Source organism: Centrocercus urophasianus, unplaced genomic scaffold (assembly GCF_019232065.1).
Source record: "Centrocercus urophasianus isolate 14NV4802_14NV808 unplaced genomic scaffold, USGS_Curo_1.0 seq_23, whole genome shotgun sequence".
Classification (NCBI taxonomy): Eukaryota; Metazoa; Chordata; class Aves; order Galliformes; family Phasianidae; genus Centrocercus; species Centrocercus urophasianus.
This window is the reverse complement of record NW_024884789.1, coordinates 14,131,952-14,149,263: the sequence shown is the minus strand read 5'-3', so window position 1 is coordinate 14,149,263 and position 17,312 is coordinate 14,131,952. Positions and strand designations below refer to the sequence as shown.

At 38.2% G+C, this 17,312-nt stretch overlaps 2 protein-coding genes across 3 annotated transcripts; one reads left to right on the top strand and one right to left on the bottom strand.

The window, feature by feature from the left end:
• Window positions 1-259: 259 nt before the first annotated feature.
• MPHOSPH10 (M-phase phosphoprotein 10) lies at window positions 260-6,267 on the bottom strand. Its single transcript, XM_042824736.1, has 11 exons — window positions 6,185-6,267; window positions 5,003-5,660; window positions 4,106-4,254; window positions 3,506-3,668; window positions 3,116-3,257; window positions 2,607-2,674; window positions 2,172-2,309; window positions 1,841-1,951; window positions 1,503-1,610; window positions 874-1,104; window positions 260-536 (listed from the first exon to the last, which is right to left on the bottom strand). The coding sequence occupies exons 1-11, from the start codon at window positions 6,259-6,261 to the stop codon at window positions 387-389; spliced, it is 1,995 nt and encodes a 664-aa protein (XP_042680670.1). The 5' UTR covers window positions 6,262-6,267; the 3' UTR covers window positions 260-386.
• Window positions 6,268-6,476: 209 nt separating this feature from the next.
• Window positions 6,477-15,140, top strand: MCEE (methylmalonyl-CoA epimerase). 2 transcript variants are annotated; one of them, XM_042824566.1, is made up of 3 exons: window positions 6,477-6,618; window positions 11,484-11,824; window positions 14,477-15,140. In XM_042824566.1, the coding sequence occupies exons 1-3, from the start codon at window positions 6,492-6,494 to the stop codon at window positions 14,627-14,629; spliced, it is 621 nt and encodes a 206-aa protein (XP_042680500.1). In that variant the 5' UTR covers window positions 6,477-6,491; the 3' UTR covers window positions 14,630-15,140. The 2 variants fall into 2 exon arrangements, with proteins under 2 accessions (XP_042680500.1, XP_042680501.1); XM_042824567.1 differs by lacking the exon at window positions 6,477-6,618 and adding an exon at window positions 6,805-6,861.
• The last annotated feature ends 2,172 nt before the right edge of the window (window positions 15,141-17,312 follow it).

The window sequence follows — 17,312 nt, the reverse complement described above, 5'->3', positions numbered from 1 at the left end:
TAAGTTGCTCAAAACAGACAGAGATTCAATTACAGAGCATCCCTAGACTACAGGTTGAAAATTTAAGCTATAATAAACACTGTTACATCTCTACTAAATTAAAACATTGTATAAAAAAAGCAATAGCTTACAGCTGGCACCTGTAAGTCACATCACAAACATAGTTATGGATGTGGCTGATGTCACCAAGTTTTTGTTCTGGAATGAAAAAAAAAAAAAAAAAAAAAAAAAAAAATAGAGGAACATGTCTTTATCACAGTTTAGGCCTTCCCAGAACATTTTAATGATGTACAAAGACTAAGAACCATTCCAATTCAGCATTAAAATACAAACGCTGTTTCTGTATGTACTGATATATACAGATCTAGTACATATAAAAAAGTCAATTATAATTTAAGCTTATGGACAGAGACGTCTTTCTGCTTTTTTTGTTTCTTCTTCAATTTGTTTGCATCTTTGATTTGCATTCTCACTTGATCTTGTAATTGGGAGAAGAAGGCTTGGGATGACTTCACGGCCTTATCTTTTCCTTCATCCTGTCAACAGACAAATCGTTATAGCCCAGAAACATATAAACAGCATCATCATATTCATCAGTTCTTTAAAAGAAATCACGTATCATCTGTAACTAATAACTGACTTCTGAAAGGTCATATTTACCTGACGTATTTGCTCAAACTATGTAACAAGCTCTGGGCAGGCAAGCACACACACTATTTGGGTCCAAGATATCCAAAGGGACTGTAGATGCAATTACACAAAGAACAGGAAAGAAACTTCTCCCTCTAAGTATGCTAAACATTATCCTGCAGATTTTAGAGGTCCTCAGCTAGTGAAAATGAAATGATGCAGGGATATTTGAGAGCACCATACCTTGAGTAGTGACGCTTTGCCTTCTTTTGTAAGCTTTTTCAATTTTGCTGCAGCAGCTTTTTTGCTGAGCTTCATGCTTTGTTCTGGTTTCATCTTCTCAAGAAGTTTTTGCCGTTTTTCCTTTTCCCTGAGCTTTATACGTTTACGAAGCTTTTTCTTTCTCCGCTCTCGTTTTTTGTCCGTGGGAGTCTTTTCTGCATCTGTTTTTACATCACCTGCTTTGTTCTTTTCCTAAAGAGAAAGAGATTTCTGTATCCGTAAGCGCACAAAAGAAAGCTCACCGCAGAGTATTCAAGTCCGTCTTAGCATTTTGATTATTTCAGATGTTTAACCAGCTTAGGGCAATACCACATTAAGACAGATTAAAAACTGTCAGAAGCTGCTATCTGTACAGCTGATAGATTCTATTGCCATTCAACTGCCTCTTCCACTCAGCTATACACTGAGATAATTACCCTCACAGGTAAAGAACAAAACCCAACCATACTATCACAACCTAGGATACCTGGCTTGAAAGGCAGAATTCTCTGACTGTTGTGACAACTGTTTTTTTTGTTTGTTTGTTTGTTTTTAAATATATAGAAGTATAAAAGAAAGAAAGAAAACAAAAAAGTGAGGATTTCTACTACCTTGATCTCCTCTGGTGCTAAGAGAGCAGCATCGCTAACAGCAACAGGTGCTACTTCTTCCATGCTTATAGCTGGCAGGTTTGACACTATTTTAACTTCTGGCACAGGCTAGAAAATAAGGAAACATTCAAGACTGAGCACACCATTTCACAGGAGTTTATAGGTAACTGGATATACTAGGTATTTGTTTTTGTTTACAACCAATTATCTAATGTATCTAACATGAAAACAGAACAAGTTCTATGTTCACTTAAAAATATACTTGGAAAATGGAACATCTCCTGTTTGGGAGATGAATAAAAAGGAAGAAAAAGAGTAATTTTGAAACAAGTACATACTGGTTTGGGCGTGAAGTGGAAATTACAAAGCGCATCCAGTTTTAGGAACAGCGAATCCATCATCTCCTGAATTTCTTTGTGCTCAGGATTTTCTTCTTCTTCTGTTTTTTGCTGCATTAATAATGCAATGTTATTGCAACATCATTCCTAAAACAATTTTACTTTAGCAAGATTGATAACACAGTATGCAATTCACCGCTGTTCCACCTATGAACAATCAGAAATACTGAGGTATTTCCACAAAGGCAAAGACAGGTAGCAGCATACAAGTAAATACACACATTTACATATGAAAACTTCAAACCAAAAGAAAAGGCATTGTTTATGTTACCTGGTGAAGTTTCAAGTATTCTTGCTCATAGATCTCAGCCAGACTCAATTTACTCTTTTCATGATCCAAAGTAATACGTTTCTTGTATTCAAAGGCATCCTCTTTTGGTTTTTCTTTCGGAACTACATCATCCCATGCCTGAGAAGGTGATAAATTAATGATCAAATGCAAGTACAGACCAATACGTGCAACAGCTTATTTAGAACATGAACTTATCAGGTATATTAACAAGTTCACACATGGCTCCCCAAAACCTCTGGAAGTTCACACTCTCGCTTGTAAATGTAATAGAAGATGTATAGCTCAAGTTTGCGTGCTTATTTTCAGTGGATCAGGGCAAAAAATAGTATAATCAATAATAGGTGTGTAATTTCCTTAAGTACTTAAATATCCTTCAAATATATACTTTTATTAAAGAGCAAGCAAGATATTAACCTCATCCAATATTCTCTGCTTGATGATATCTTCAAGTTGAAAAGTAGTTTCTTCTGTGATCACAGGAGCTGAGAAAAAGAAAACATTTATGTTTCTGCAGCAAGGCATACTTTTTGTTATGAGGAATAAAAAAAGAAAGTAAGTCCTCAATAAAAACGTAGTAGTGTGAGATTTTTGTTGATAGGTGAAGCTAAGTAAGTAACACTGTTCTCTTCTACTGCAGAGAGATATGAATGGGAAGGAGAATCATATTATGTGGGACTCATAAGCAATTAAGTCTGCCACTATATTAAGGAACATTCAAGCAAGTTAAAATTGAATCAATAAAATTGTTGTATCCTGTATTTTCCAGAATGAAAGTGCACAGCCTCAGAAACGTGCTGAAATGTTTAACCGTTGTTCTTGTTACCCTACTCTTGAGTCAAGGGTGCTATCAGCATGCTTAGAGAGAAGACAATCCAACGTGACAGGGCAACATGCCTTCAAGAAAGCCACCCTTCAGTGCTCACCCATTCGGACTGCATGATCAAAGAGTACTGTTTCCTCCAAAAGGCTATTTTCAGGTCTCTTATGTCCACTCACTTCCCCTTTAAGCTGCCAAGGTTTCTCCTCCAACAACTCTTCTTCTAAACTTTTTATTTTTTCACTCATCTGGAAAACAAATTTCCTAAGAAGTTAAAAACAGTTCACAAGTAAACTCAAAGAAAGAAATAGCCATTTCAGGTACTTTCAATACCTACTCACATACAAATGTGAGAACATATAACTCTATACGTACATCAGATATACATAAAGCACTTTAAGTTGCAAGCGGCCTCTTCATGTTTCTCTAACTTCTTCAGCAATCAATAAAAACCAATGGCCACAGTTTCAAAGTATTAGAAAAATAAAATAATTACCTTTTCCTGTCTCTTCTCAAAAGATGACTTAACCTCACTGAGATCAATACCCCTCTCTAATTGCACATCAGCAACATCTTCTGTTTCACTGTCATCTGGCAAACTAAAAGAAACTTTTTTATTTCTCATATTTTCCATGATTGCTTCATTAATATCCTCAGCCCTGTAAAATCAAAATACAATGCATGCTAAAGTAGGAGTTTAAAAGTTTAAAAGTCACCACTTTTACATGAAGATATTTCATTCACTACCTGGCAGTTTAACCTGGCATGACTAACTCACACTTAAGAACTACAATAGACTTTCAATGAAGGCAGAAATACTAGGGAAACTTTCATACATTAAAATCAACTTTCAATAGCTGAAGTTATGGCTTTTATCTGATTTAGTGAAATAAATACCAAGAAACACTCAGGAGAGGAGTAAAATACTTTCTGACTAAGATGATAATACAATCCAAAATGACACAGCAGAAAACAAAATGGCAAATGGTGAATAAAGAGAACCTAGAATTCACACTTCATTTTCTACTTCAACAGAGTGGCACATTTAGTGTAAAACTGCAAGAGCATTTTAACTGCAAATAATGCATATACTTACTCAGACATGCCTTCTTCATTCTCCTTTTCAATAGCACTATCGGCTTCTTCATTCTCATAGTCTTCAGCATCATTAGCTACTAAGTCATCATTGTCATCAACAGGATCAAAGAAGTCTTTGTATGTTAGATCTCTAGAACTTTTAAGTGGCTAAAAACATGAGATAGAAAAACCTGTTAACAGCCTTCAACACCTGGAGAACAGCACTACTCCTGTAACTTACTGACACAGTAACTTGGAGAATCTCAGTATAACCTCTTATAGAAATAGCCAAGACATTCTGACTTTCTTATTTCAACATATACAAAAGTCAGAGACAAATAGATATTGCTGATTATTCACAGGTATTTATTCCCTTATATCTTGGGCATTCTTTGTAGCAAGAATCTCGGGAAATGCTAATAAGACTTATTTTCAAAACAAGTACACAGCAATTCAACAAAATGAGAGTTACAAAGCCATGTCCCTGAAAAAAGAAGTTGCCAAGCCCCCTTTGCTCTGGCTTTGCACCAGTCACCCTAGAGATCTCTCATCACCACTGGTCAGTATGAGCAATGCTTCCTTGTTTGCTGGGTCAGGTATTCTGCAATTAGGCAAGGTCACAAATTTCTTACCGCAAGACTTCCTAGCCCTTACTTCATGCCGAAACACAAGAGACATCTAAAGAGAAACTGGAATAGGAAGATGGTACGTTTTTCTAAATCAGCGTATTTTGTTACAGAGATTGAAGTCGAGTACATTATTAATGTAAAGCCTCAGAAATAATCATTAGTCATTTAATCAAATCTAACTTGGCAATTTCCACTTCGAGCTCAACAATTTATAGTCACCCCACCAGATACCAGACCCTGATTTACAGAAAAAAAATTTCAGAGAATTATGTTACTGATATTCTTACTTTGACTTTAGTTTCTTCAAACTCTTCTTCCTCATCATCTGAGATAATGTCTTCAAAATAGTCGATATCATCATCATCCTCCTCCTCCCTCTCCCCATTTTCCTTCTCCACATGTTCTAGAAAAGCTTCCATCTCAGCCAGCTTGAAGAATTTGTCATCCACTATAGACGTTCTTCCTGTTTTTCTCACCGCTGTTTTCTTGGCTGTTTTAGTTTCTTGCTCTAGTGCTTCAATATCAAAGTCAACATCAGAATCATCATCACTGTATTTCTCTACTACGCTTTCTCTGGGTTTACTTTTCTTCTCTTTAACTTCAGTTTTATGTTCTGTATAGACATTCTCCTGTTCAGTTTCTGCTTCTAGCATGTCTTCCACTTCACTATCACTGCTGGCTTCTGCATCAGAGCCGTCATCTTCCTGGTCAGAGATCAGGCAAAGGTCTTTATCATTGGTACACTGTGCAACAGATTTCTTGAAGACATCAAGGACCGCATTATTCTGGAGCTCTAGTTGTTGCCAGATCTGTTCTTCATCAAAATTCTCTATCACCAGCTCTTTGAGAGGACTTCCACGAACTACACTGCTTCCAAGAGCTTTATTTAAATCATAAAGAGTCTTTGTTAACGTTCTGAAGTCAGCAGCCAGCTCATCCTGCACACTGGGAGTAAGAAAAAAAATAAGAACCTTAAAAAGCACAGCAGGTGTTGTCTTTTTGTTCCTCCCCACACACTTCTACTTTGCAGAACTCACTCGTTTTCATTCATCCACGGCTTCTATGAGTTAACCATATCGAGCATTCCCAGCAATACAGACGCTGTAGTTAAGTCTCTTTGCTGCACGTTCCCCCCTTCCGCACCCGCACTTTACAGAATTCTGATCACATGTAAGCAACCCACAAGTTTCGAGGCAGTACAGCACCAAACACCCAAGATCCCCAGACTCAAAACAACAACCATCTCTCTGCTGTCTCATTCCTCAGTATTCATCCTCGGGCAGCCATTCCAGTTTCTCCCAGCGCCAAAACACAGAAGGAAGAAACGGACATCCCGACGGCTGAGGAAAGGTCCGGGACGTCGCACCGGCACGGGCAGGGCCCGGCAGAACGCGGCTCTGCGGCACCAGAAATCCCGTCGGGCCGCCACGAAGCCCCGCAGCGAGCAGCGAGCCCCGCGCCTGAGGTACCTGAGGAAGCGTTCAGGCCGCGCCGCAGCAGCACCCGCCACGCGGAGGCACCTCTCCAGCCCAGCCGTGGCCGCCATCGCCCTCACGTGCAGCTGCCCGGCACCGCCCCCGAGCACTCGCCAAAAGCTCCGAGCGCCTCCAGCAGCCGGCACCGGCGTTCCGCACACCAACGTTCCGCCCTCGCGGCCTCTCCAGGCGCAGCGGCAGGAGGCGGCCCGCCCCCGGCTGCTCGGCGGCGGGAGCCCCGCACGAACCCACGTCCTCCCGCTGGCACTGAGCACTCAGAAGTCCCCGTGTCCGAGCGGCGATGCTGATGTACACTGTTAATTACGGAGATATTTATTACTGGGTACAGCACAGTGTCACAGCCGCTCGCAAAGCCTTGTTGTGCCTCAAGCACCGATCCGGCCTGCTCGTTCACTCCACAACGCCAGGCAAGGCGCCCGCGCAGCCCCTGGGGCCGCGGCAGCACGCCGCCGTGCCGGGCGCGCACCGTGACGCCCGAATGGGCGCGCAGCTCTGCGCCGTCACTGCGCCCGAGGGCTCCGCTCGGCACCACCGGACGGGGGGCGGTGGCGGTGACGGCGGAGGGAGGCCCGGCCCCGCCTGCGTGCGGCCGGTCGGGCTGCGAACGGTGGGCGGCGACATGGCGGCCTCCCTGGGGCGCGCGGCGGCCGGTAACGGGGGGCCGAACGCGGCGGGGCTGCTGAGAGCGGGAGCGGCGCCAGGCGTGGGCGCGTGGCGGGAGCCGGGCTGGGAGCGGGAGCGGGGCTGTGCGGGTACCGCCACCTCTGCCAGCTCTGGCGCAGAGCCGCCCGCGGCGTCTTTTGGTAGCTTTGCGGGCCTGCTGCTTGCTGAGCGACCTACGGGATTGGTTTTAAAAAGGTCTGATACGGACGGCGTTACCTGTCTCAGCATAAACCTACGCAGCAAACCGCCTACTTAGAGCACCAGGGTAGAGAAGCAAAGAGAAGCTTGCCTTTAAAATGTAACTTAGAAATCAAATGCAAAATTATTTCCCATTCACTATAATAATTACTTGAACTGTTCCCTCTCCTAACAGCGATGGCAGATTGCCCTCACTGTATCCTCACCGCACTGCCTTACTGCCACTGACTGCAGGGGAAAAGTGAATAAGACTTGGTGCAGTCTGGTGCTCCTTCAGAACTATGGAGCCCTTCTGATCCCAAAAGTACCTCTGGCACAAACAGAGCAGTGCTAAGGATGGTCCAGGCCTTGCTGGCAGCTTCCAAGATGTGAACAGCACCTCGAAACTCCTGGGATTTAAAAGGGACAAACTGTGCCCTTTTTCCATTTGCTCCAGAGAGCTTATACACAGTATCCACAGCCCTGCTATGTCCAGCTCCGCATAGTGACAACACTGTCTTTGCGCTTGGGAGTTTTTCTCAATGTCAAACCAAGCCATAGAGCAGTGCCCAGTGAGAAGGATCTTCTCAGTGTGGCCCACAGCTCTGCAACTCCTCCAGAGAGCACTGCTGCACTGAGTAGGATTTTGCTTGTATTTATTTACCTCACCATGTAAGTCAACAAAAACGGCCGCCATCAGGGGCAACAGGCCTATGAGTCAGCATTTGCAGAATGCCATTTTATGCCTCTATCAGGACAATTGCACATGTTTAAATTCTTGATGCACATAATACCAGCACTCAGACATTTAACAATTAAAAAAATAAAACCCAAATAGATACATTAAAAATATTCTTCAAGTGAAGCTGAACATGGTAACATACATTCCACAGTAATGCCAAGGCTAAAAACAGTAATCATATAGGAGGGCAGGGTGTGCTGAATCTTCCCTAAAGGACAAGATGCCTTAAAAAATTCAGCTTGGGTTATCAGTGCCTGAAAAATTACATATTTAAAAAGAACAGTAGGGTAGATTACATACATAATAGGAGAAGAAACTGCACGTGTGAATTTGGTCTGCACATGCAAGTTTGTCAAAGAGGGACAGATGATCGGATAGATACTTCAGTAGCAGTCTCCATTGGTTTCAAAAGGAACAAAGTCTTATTTTTTATCATTGGATGAAGTTCAGATTTATTTGAGTAATTCTCTAAGTTATTGGATGAATGCTTTTTTGTTTGAAGAATGTAACCGCATCTCTCTGAACAAAGGACTAGCTTTGTGATTTATGCATAACTCACTGAAACATGAAAGTGATGGAGTTTCATTCTGACGTTGCTGGAAAGCTTTCTTTTTCACTGCAGGGTCATCCTTTGATTATTGGGTGTGCTACTTCTTAGCATGAAAATGAGGCCAAAACCATGAAGATGAATAAAGAGTAGAATTTCAAGTAACTAGTAACTATATGGGTACTAATCTATATAATGCCAGAAAAATACAAATGCTGTTTGTTTATTCTCAGCCAGTTCATACCGATCCTTTTGGAATTAAAACACGCATATGACTAGAGTCAGGATAAAGTCATACGTCTTCACAACTCTAAAAATGTCCTCTGTCCATACATACTTACTGAAAAAAAAGAGTTCTTAGGAGGAGGAAGTGGGTTGATGAATAATATATATTTTGTATATGTTTTGACTTCACAAGAATCTTTGGATTATTGTTAACTTTTTCACTCCATTATCAGTCCAGAAAATACTACAAAAATCAAGTGTTTTCTTGAGTAGAAACCAAAAGAAATAACACTCTTTATTTCCTTTACTCTTGCTTCAGTAATAGCCAAGTAACAGTCTACCTCTCTAATTTTTGCCAAAAAATGCAAATTTAATCATAATAGCCATGTAATCTTATGCTAATCTTATGCCCTGGATGAAGTACAGCAAGAATTACAGATGGGAGATATCAAGATGACTGAGAAACATTGAAGCTTTTCCTACTGGTCATGACTGCCTGAAAATCTACATTATTATTATTTCCACTCAATCATGGCATATTAGTACTTGGAAACAGGAATTAAATAAGAAAATTGCTTAGAAAACATCAGAAATAGCATAGCAAGTAGTAATTTCACATCTTTTTTCTCTTTTGGAAAATACTGACTTTCTGTAAGTGAAAATTTCTCTTGCTTCACCAAAAATTGAATCAGATCTTAAAAAGTGATGACAGGAAACAACTATTAATCTTAGGTAGATTGAAAAGAGTATTTGACTTTTTTTAAAATGCATTATTTACTCTGGTAACCTGGTTAAACTCAAGTCTAGTTAATTATCCATTCCTCTGATTATACCAGCTAGAAGGTGCATGTTTTGTTTTGTATGTTATAGAGCGTTGCATGCTACTGCTTCCTCAGGCAACTGCTTTGTTCACTCCAGACACATTTCCATTTAGATAACAACTGTATCTGCAAAAGACTTTCTGCATAGATATTTGAGAAACAAAAAATTTTCTTCTGCATAGAAGTTGCTGGTAGATTTTGTTTTAATATGTAAATAAATATGTAAATAAAAAGCTGAAAAGTACTTTGAAATATTGAGTTACTATAGTATCACTATTGTAACCTAAATGTAACAAAAGCAAAAAAGAATTTTCCAGAACTTCTGGCTCAGATGAAAGTGATGACAGGATGTACTGTGTGAAAGGCTGGCAAGAATTACAGCAGAGTGCTTACTTGGAGAGCTAAGCAAGCTTATGAAAGCACTTAGCGTAGGATGCTAATTTACTATCAAAATATTCTGAATATGCTTACTTTTATGGTAGTAAGTATTGAAAATATGTAAATTTTGCATATTGTTAAAGCTTATACGTAAGTGCACACACACATACATGTCTCAGTACTGCATCATTCTTGTTTGTGAAGTAAAATGAATTGATAGCTGTAGTCTTCCAGCAAAACGGTACTTCTGTTTCCTACTGTGAAACCAGCTGATTAATTACAGCTCCTGCTGTACCTTACAGGGACCAGTACCTTTCCAGAGAACAAAGAGCCTGAAAAATGTAAGCCAGTCTATCCTAAGTGTATTGGAAAGCATTCAGAATCTCAGTGCATCCTTGGCACAATCTCTTAGCAAAATGGCACATCTGTGAATTTGCAGCTAAGAATGCATCAAAGACAAATGCTGAGATGCCTCTAGCTTGGCCTTGAGGCACTGGGAACTCTGACATGGCCTAAAGCAAACTGGCATGAAATTCAAATGCTGCCTTTCTGAATATATCCTTTCATTTAATTCTAATTGCAGTGCTAGATGCAACCCGTAAGAGTAACGTTTCCCTCCCATCTCTCCAAATTCAACAGACTGATACTTATTTGTAGTTGTTCTAATTCTTTTTATTTTTTTTCAGATTAAAAAAACCCCAACTTTTGAACTATTTGATCAGAACAGAAATAAGACATAGTACAACGTTCAGTACTGACTTGTCAGAGCAGTCTGAAGAGTTTTATAGACATCTAAGCAGTTTTTCATTGCACTTTGTTCCTTTACGGTTTCTCCATCTTTTATCTACATCTAGATGTTAGCCCTGGCCTTTGTGTCATACTGTCATTCAGTATGTTTTGTTTTTCATTACCTTTTCATTTACGATGAGACAAATGGTAGTTTTTAAGTCATGCTGAAGCCAGTGGCACTAGTTGCATTAAAAAAGCAAATATCGTTTTAATCTTCTGAATCATTACTTTTCAGTAGGGCATGGTATTATTCATTGTACTTAGAAGAGAAATTATTTCTAAACATCTTGAAACGTGCCAGTGAAACTAAGTGAAAGACCTGTATGGCACATGAGAAAAGTAAGAGCGGTTAAAGAATAATGATTGGAGAAAGAGAAAATAGGAAATGAAAGACAGGAGAGGAGATGGTAGCATCCCTCAAGCCTCAAATACAACGTGACATTTCTTTCCTTGCTGGAGTTAGTTCTAACAGATAAAACCTCAAGTCTTTTATCTTTCTTTTGGGTCTTGCAGTATCAGTTAGTTCTGTCCTAGGTTTTTGTTGTTGTTCTTATTTGCTTGCTTTAATTTCTACATGTGTAGGTATGTCCTTATTTCTTTCTGTGTTTTATAAAAAGCTCTGAAAAATTCAGAAGCAACTTGTAAGTACATTATACAGCTGACTGCTGTATTTGGCCACATATTCCTACTTTTAACAAGCATATATAAGCATTTAGAACACTTCTGAATAATTAGTCTCTGAAAAAAGAATTTCCCTTGAGCTGAGAGTTCTACGGAATAATTCTTTCCTTTCCTTGGTCTTTGTCTACAGTCTACATTCCACAGTAGTTTGCTGACAACAAGGAGTTACGCAGGTCTCTTAAAAGGTCAAAGAGCAATACCTATGCTTTCTCAGAAGCATCATATTGATGCTTTTCACTTTTTTTTCAGGGCTTCTGACCAGACTGCAGACTTCAGTTCCAACAGTACGAACTTTATTATCATCAAATTCTGCTTCTCAAAACATTCCAAGCTGTTTGTGGAAATTGGGCCGACTTAATCATGTAGCAATTGCAGTGCCTGATCTGGAGAAAGCTCAGTCCTTGTACAAAGATGTGCTAGGAGCACGGGTGAGCGAGACTGTTGCTCTTCCTGAACATGGTGTCTACACTGTTTTTGTGGAGCTGGGAAATACAAAGCTGGAACTTCTACACCCTTTAGGAGAGAAAAGTCCCATTGCAAGCTTTCTGCAAAAGAATAAGACTGGAGGAATGCATCATATCTGCATTGAGGTATTTAACATAATATATTATATAAATAGAAATATAAAGTTTGAATTTGTTTTCCATAGGCTTAAAATGTGTAAGGAACAAACATATAAGGCTGTCTTATTTGTGAAAATTCCTGCTGTAGAGATGGAAGTCTTAAACGTGGCTTTTTTCTGTTTTGGAAACCAGAGTTCCATTCCTTAAATTATGTCATGAAGTTTTCCTCCTGTATGCTGTAAAAATTATATTATGTGTTGTTAATCTATAGCCAGTGTGGAAGGTAGACAAGCCCAATGGCTTGTTAAGGGTACTTGACAGGTGGTAACTTCTTGACATTGGAACTTCCTGATATATACTGGTAAAAGATGCAGTTGTAAATTTAAGCTGAAGCATAGTTTAGATTTTCAGTAGTTTCTTGCTGTTTGATATGTCATTGATACTTGTATAAAGAAGTCAAAAAAGACCATTGGTCACTATGACCAAACATCAGCAAAGTCTGTAGAGTTTCTTCTGTCCTGTTTGGAAGTAATGCAGTATAAAGGTAGTCAACTATATTAGTAGTCAACTTATGTAGTATATTCATATTTTAGCGCAAACATTGGATGCAAAATTCCACATTGCTGCCTGTTTTTAATGCTTTCCATATTTGAATACTGTTTGCAAACTGTATTATTTCGCTCAAAGAGTTATAAATAAATAAAGGGATGCCCAATGTGAGTGAAATGGCTTTCCAACTTCATCTATAAAGACCATTCTGTTTTAGAAACATGAAGGTGAACCTAGGAAATGGGGACTATAGAAGAAAGAAGTGATTTGGAATAAGACCAGAGAAAAGCTCAAGCCCTCTGTAGGACCAGCAGTGCTAAGTCATAGGTACAAGAGAAAGAAGATGTGGGCACTTTTCAGCAAAAACCTCCCTAGAGTTTCAAGTAAATGTAATCCTTCTGAAGAAGTTTTAAGAAATGTTATTACCATCTGAAATTGTTCTGTCTAGTTCTCCATTCTGTAGAGATAGGATCTTTCTTGTTGAAGACAAACCAAAGACAGTTGTCAAGGGAAAACATACTGTTAATTATGAAAACTGTGAAGAATGGGACACGCTAGTTATCTTGTATTGAAAAATGCAGAAGTGTTGTATTAAAGAAGAAAACATGTAGCTGGATAGAGTAGGCCAAGAGAACCAGGAGTCATAATGGAACAGCTAAGTTTGATGAAACATATGAAGGACTACTACCTACAGCCAGAATCTCCTAAGTGAAGTCTTAGAACTTACTGCTACATTCCCTAAGCAAAAAAAAATAAAAAAAAAAAATCAGATCCTGATTGTTCAAAGTCTCCTATATTAACGGTCTCCATATAAATTCAAAATGGAAGGTTATAGATCAGTTTACATGGAAAAAGATATTCAGTTGTTGGCTTGATTTTTAAATGGAACCAAAACCAAATTTGGTCACCACCATAGACAATCAAAAAGAAATTAACCACTCCTCCCCTAATTTCCTATTCCCTCCAGAATGAAAATCCCAGCATTTCAGGGCATATTCTCTTCTGAATTTAAGCAAAAATAATTTTCAGATAAACAAACAAAAAAAAAATTTCACTTGGTTGTTCATTTGAAATTTGAAAATATGTTGTAGAAATAACTTTCCATGAAAAATCTTATTGTAAAAAGCTGAATTTCAAAAATATCTTTCAGTGCTAGGGTGGAAGTCTGATGAGTTTATCAAATTGCTTTTCGTTTTTTCCTTCCGCCTTATTCAAAGGAAAATTTTATATAAATGTGTTGGTGGAGAATTTGCTTTGGACAAAATAAGCATTTTTATAAGAAATTAAGTAATTCCATCATGATCTGCAATTGAAATTAGTAACTGCAATGAAAAGAACGCTGAATGTTTGGTGGGATATCCAGTCCTGAAACTCGTAACGTGATTGCAACCACAGGCTTTCCACTGTTTGCTCTCATTGCTTCCTTAGGGATACAGAAATTGATTCCAGCTGAGCCCAGACACAGTTCCTCTTCTGGCTATCTCTGCAGGAGCTGCAGTAGCTTTTCTACTTGGGAAAGCAACCTGAAGGGGGCTATCTGCTACTTCTGACACTTTTGCTGTCTTTTTTTATATAACACTTGAGTCACTTCTTTTTTTTTTTTTTTTCCTAGCTGACTGGTAGTTGTGTGTAGGAGGAGTTGTAGGGAGTTCTGAATTCTGATGAACAAAACTGCAGCAAACGAGTAGGAATTAACAGATGTCTGTTAGTCTGAGTCAAGACTCGGCATCTTTCATACAATAGTGTTCTGAATGTTTATTCATGGAGTTATGTCCAGACACCTCAACTGGGAAAAAAACAGTGCAATTATTTTAATTCTAGGTCATTATAGATTATTGACTGTTGTCTTGGCTAAACTGAGTGCTCATTTTATTATTTTGAAGGAGGGATACCTTTAAGGTTTGGGAACATTCAAACAATTTGATGTCATGACATCAAACTTAAGATCACATTATATAGTTTAGACAGGTTTTTGTTAATTACATTTTACTGCAGGAAACCTCTGAAATTTAATGGTAAATGCTATTATTATAATTAAGTTTGACTTAAAAAAAAAAAGAAAAAGGAACAGGTCATAGTCTGGGGATGTTTTCTGATGAATTTCTGTAAACCGTATTTTTCTCTCATAAGGTTGATGACATAAAAGCAGCAATGGCAGAACTGAAGAAAAAAAAGATTCGAATATTGAGTGAAGAGCCAAAAATAGGTGCACATGGTAAACCTGTGATTTTTCTTCACCCTAAAGATTGCCATGGAGTCCTTGTGGAACTTGAGCAAGCCTGAGCTACAATATTCATAAATAAGACAATAAATGAGTTGTGAAGTTACTGAGCTGGTGCTGAGAATACTGATGTGCTATTCAATCTTTACAAATTCACTGTCGTTCCTGTGGATTAAGTACAGCTTCTGAGCAGTAAGATAGTGCTGCAGATTTTTTTGTTCCGCATTTGATTTTCACAATCAGTTGACATTTCTTGAATTCACTGTGATTCTCAAGATGTATACCTAAGCCAAGTTGCATTTATAACAGTAATTTTGTTCTGTTGTCTCATGTTTTTGCCGCGTGGCTTTACTTCTGTAACCACAGAAACTGTACAGTTTCTAGGTCATCCCACATTATTTTGTTCTACATTTTAAAGCAGAGACCCAATTCTCAGTGACAACAGTAAAAGCTTAGATAGTCCCTCTAAAAATAAAGGGAAAAGGAACATCGTACTTTGTTTTCACCATTCACTGTCTATGCTTCGTACTGATTGATTGGTTCATGCAATAAATAAATCCATATGTTATTGTATGGCTATCTGAAATCATTAAATACATTTTCCTTGGCATAACAATTACTAGTGAGGAAGTTACAAGCATAAATCATAATGTTGTTGTTTATGAATTCTGCATATGCAGGCAACGGGAAGAAAAATGTCTGAAAAATTACCTGACTGAGATATATTTCAGACTTTAAGATGCATCTTGCATTTTTTTTTTTGTCAGGTAGTGAATATTTGTTTTCAGATTTTATCCGTAGGAAGATCTCTGAGACACCTGTACAAATAGTGGGAAACCACTTGCTTTATAAATACTGTTTTCTAATGCAAAAGTGCTTACAGAATCACTGGAAAGCATAAGAAACATAAGTCTTGGTTATGTATAATCTCCTCACATCAGAGAGCATGCCAGTGTACTTAGTTTCTCATAGAGCGCAGTCACAGTTTGTTGACTTATTCATGGCCAGACTTCACTTTATTTGTGCATGTTAAGCAAGCAGTGTTTGTCCTGATACTTCTCTAAGTTTGTTTTGATATCATCTGTAGAAATGGAATACTTTCTGTTTCTCTCATTATTTTTCCCAATCCTTAGAAATATTTTTAGCTGAACCACAACCTTGATTTTTTATTTTCCTACATCCCTGCACATACTCCACCTTGTTCTAAAATAAGTTCATTTTATTCTAGGATAAAAAAACCTCTTGTTTTATCATGTTTATTCTGCAATTAATCCATCTGAATTTAAAAAAAAAAAGTAGTATATCAGTTTGGATTTGTGTTCATTGTTACCATCTTCACCCAGTTATCATAAGTTTTGGAATAACTTCTGTTTTGAAGCCGCAGTTGCAGCATTTAAAACAGTTGTGAGACTGACAATTTGGAAAGCTGTGAATGAACGACAAGAGAAACTTCTGCTCACCAGTTCCTGAATGGATATCTTTCTTAATGCACACGCAAAAGTATTGCTGCATATTGTTAAGGACAGTCCTTGGATTTGGAGTGTTGCTGTGGCAGATTAATGGAAATTGGTGTGACCAAGAAAGTCTCACTGGAAAACAGTGGAATGTGGGGAAGTTGAGATACTAACAGAAAGCGCTCAGTTGATTGATTCTCTCGTTATTAGAAATTCTTCCTCTAGTGATATGGACTTGGGTTTGTTGGACTCAAGAACCCACAGAAAAGAATAAAAGGTAAGAGTTAATTGTTTTAGTAAATACTCATTTGTTTTATCACTGTATTTGTCTTTTTGGTGAAATTATTAGACTGTGAAGCAGAAGCAAATTCTTAGCACTTCTCATGTTGTTACTGAGCTGAACTAGAAACAGTAAGTTAACTGATAGTTTAAATCACAGAATGTTGAACCATGTAAGATTAATGTAGAAATGGAAACTGACAACTTATAAAGGACTTACTTGTAACTTACAAACTTACAAAGGAATTGGCCAACATGTTAAAATGGAAGATCTCACCTTCTTGGAAACACAAATTCTGTCACCTTTGATAAACATTTTCAAAGCAGTTTGAATGTTTTATGAAATGTAAATTTATTTTATTGTGAAGGAGGAATGTTTGCCTCTTAAAATTGTATAGTCCTTTAGTATCTATAATATTATGCTATCTCTGGTGCTTCACGTTCATTTGCACTGTCTTTCACGTTTTTTAAGAGCACTGTTAACTGCTAAATATAAAAGCACAGACTCTGAAGTTAGGAAGAGTTCTTCCAAACATTTTAAGTAGATATATTTTGAATCACTTTGTGACATTTCTAGATATAATATAAAGTGATCTTTAACTGTTATGCTTTGTTACCATGAAAGTAGTACATAGCTACTAAAATACTCCATAAAATGTTTAATGAGCCTTTTTACTCACTTTTACGTTGCATTTTCTCCCAGTAATAAAGGTAGGTCTAAGTCATGATTTAAAGGAAACAAGAAGTTCTAAAGTAACAAGTAACTGTGAGTACTCTGAAGGCATAAGAGACCAGACAAAATGTGCATTAAATGGGAAGGAAAATCTCACTTCTGCATCAGTGGCTGGTTTGTATGGAAAAGATTATTTTCAGAAATTGAAGGTTAGCAAAGAAGTATATTATTGGACTGATATTATGCACTTTATTTTTGCCTTCCATTTTGGTATATTAAATTTATAATAACCATCTGTCTCAGTCACTATCTCTAAAATGAGGTGAAGGGAGATTGTTT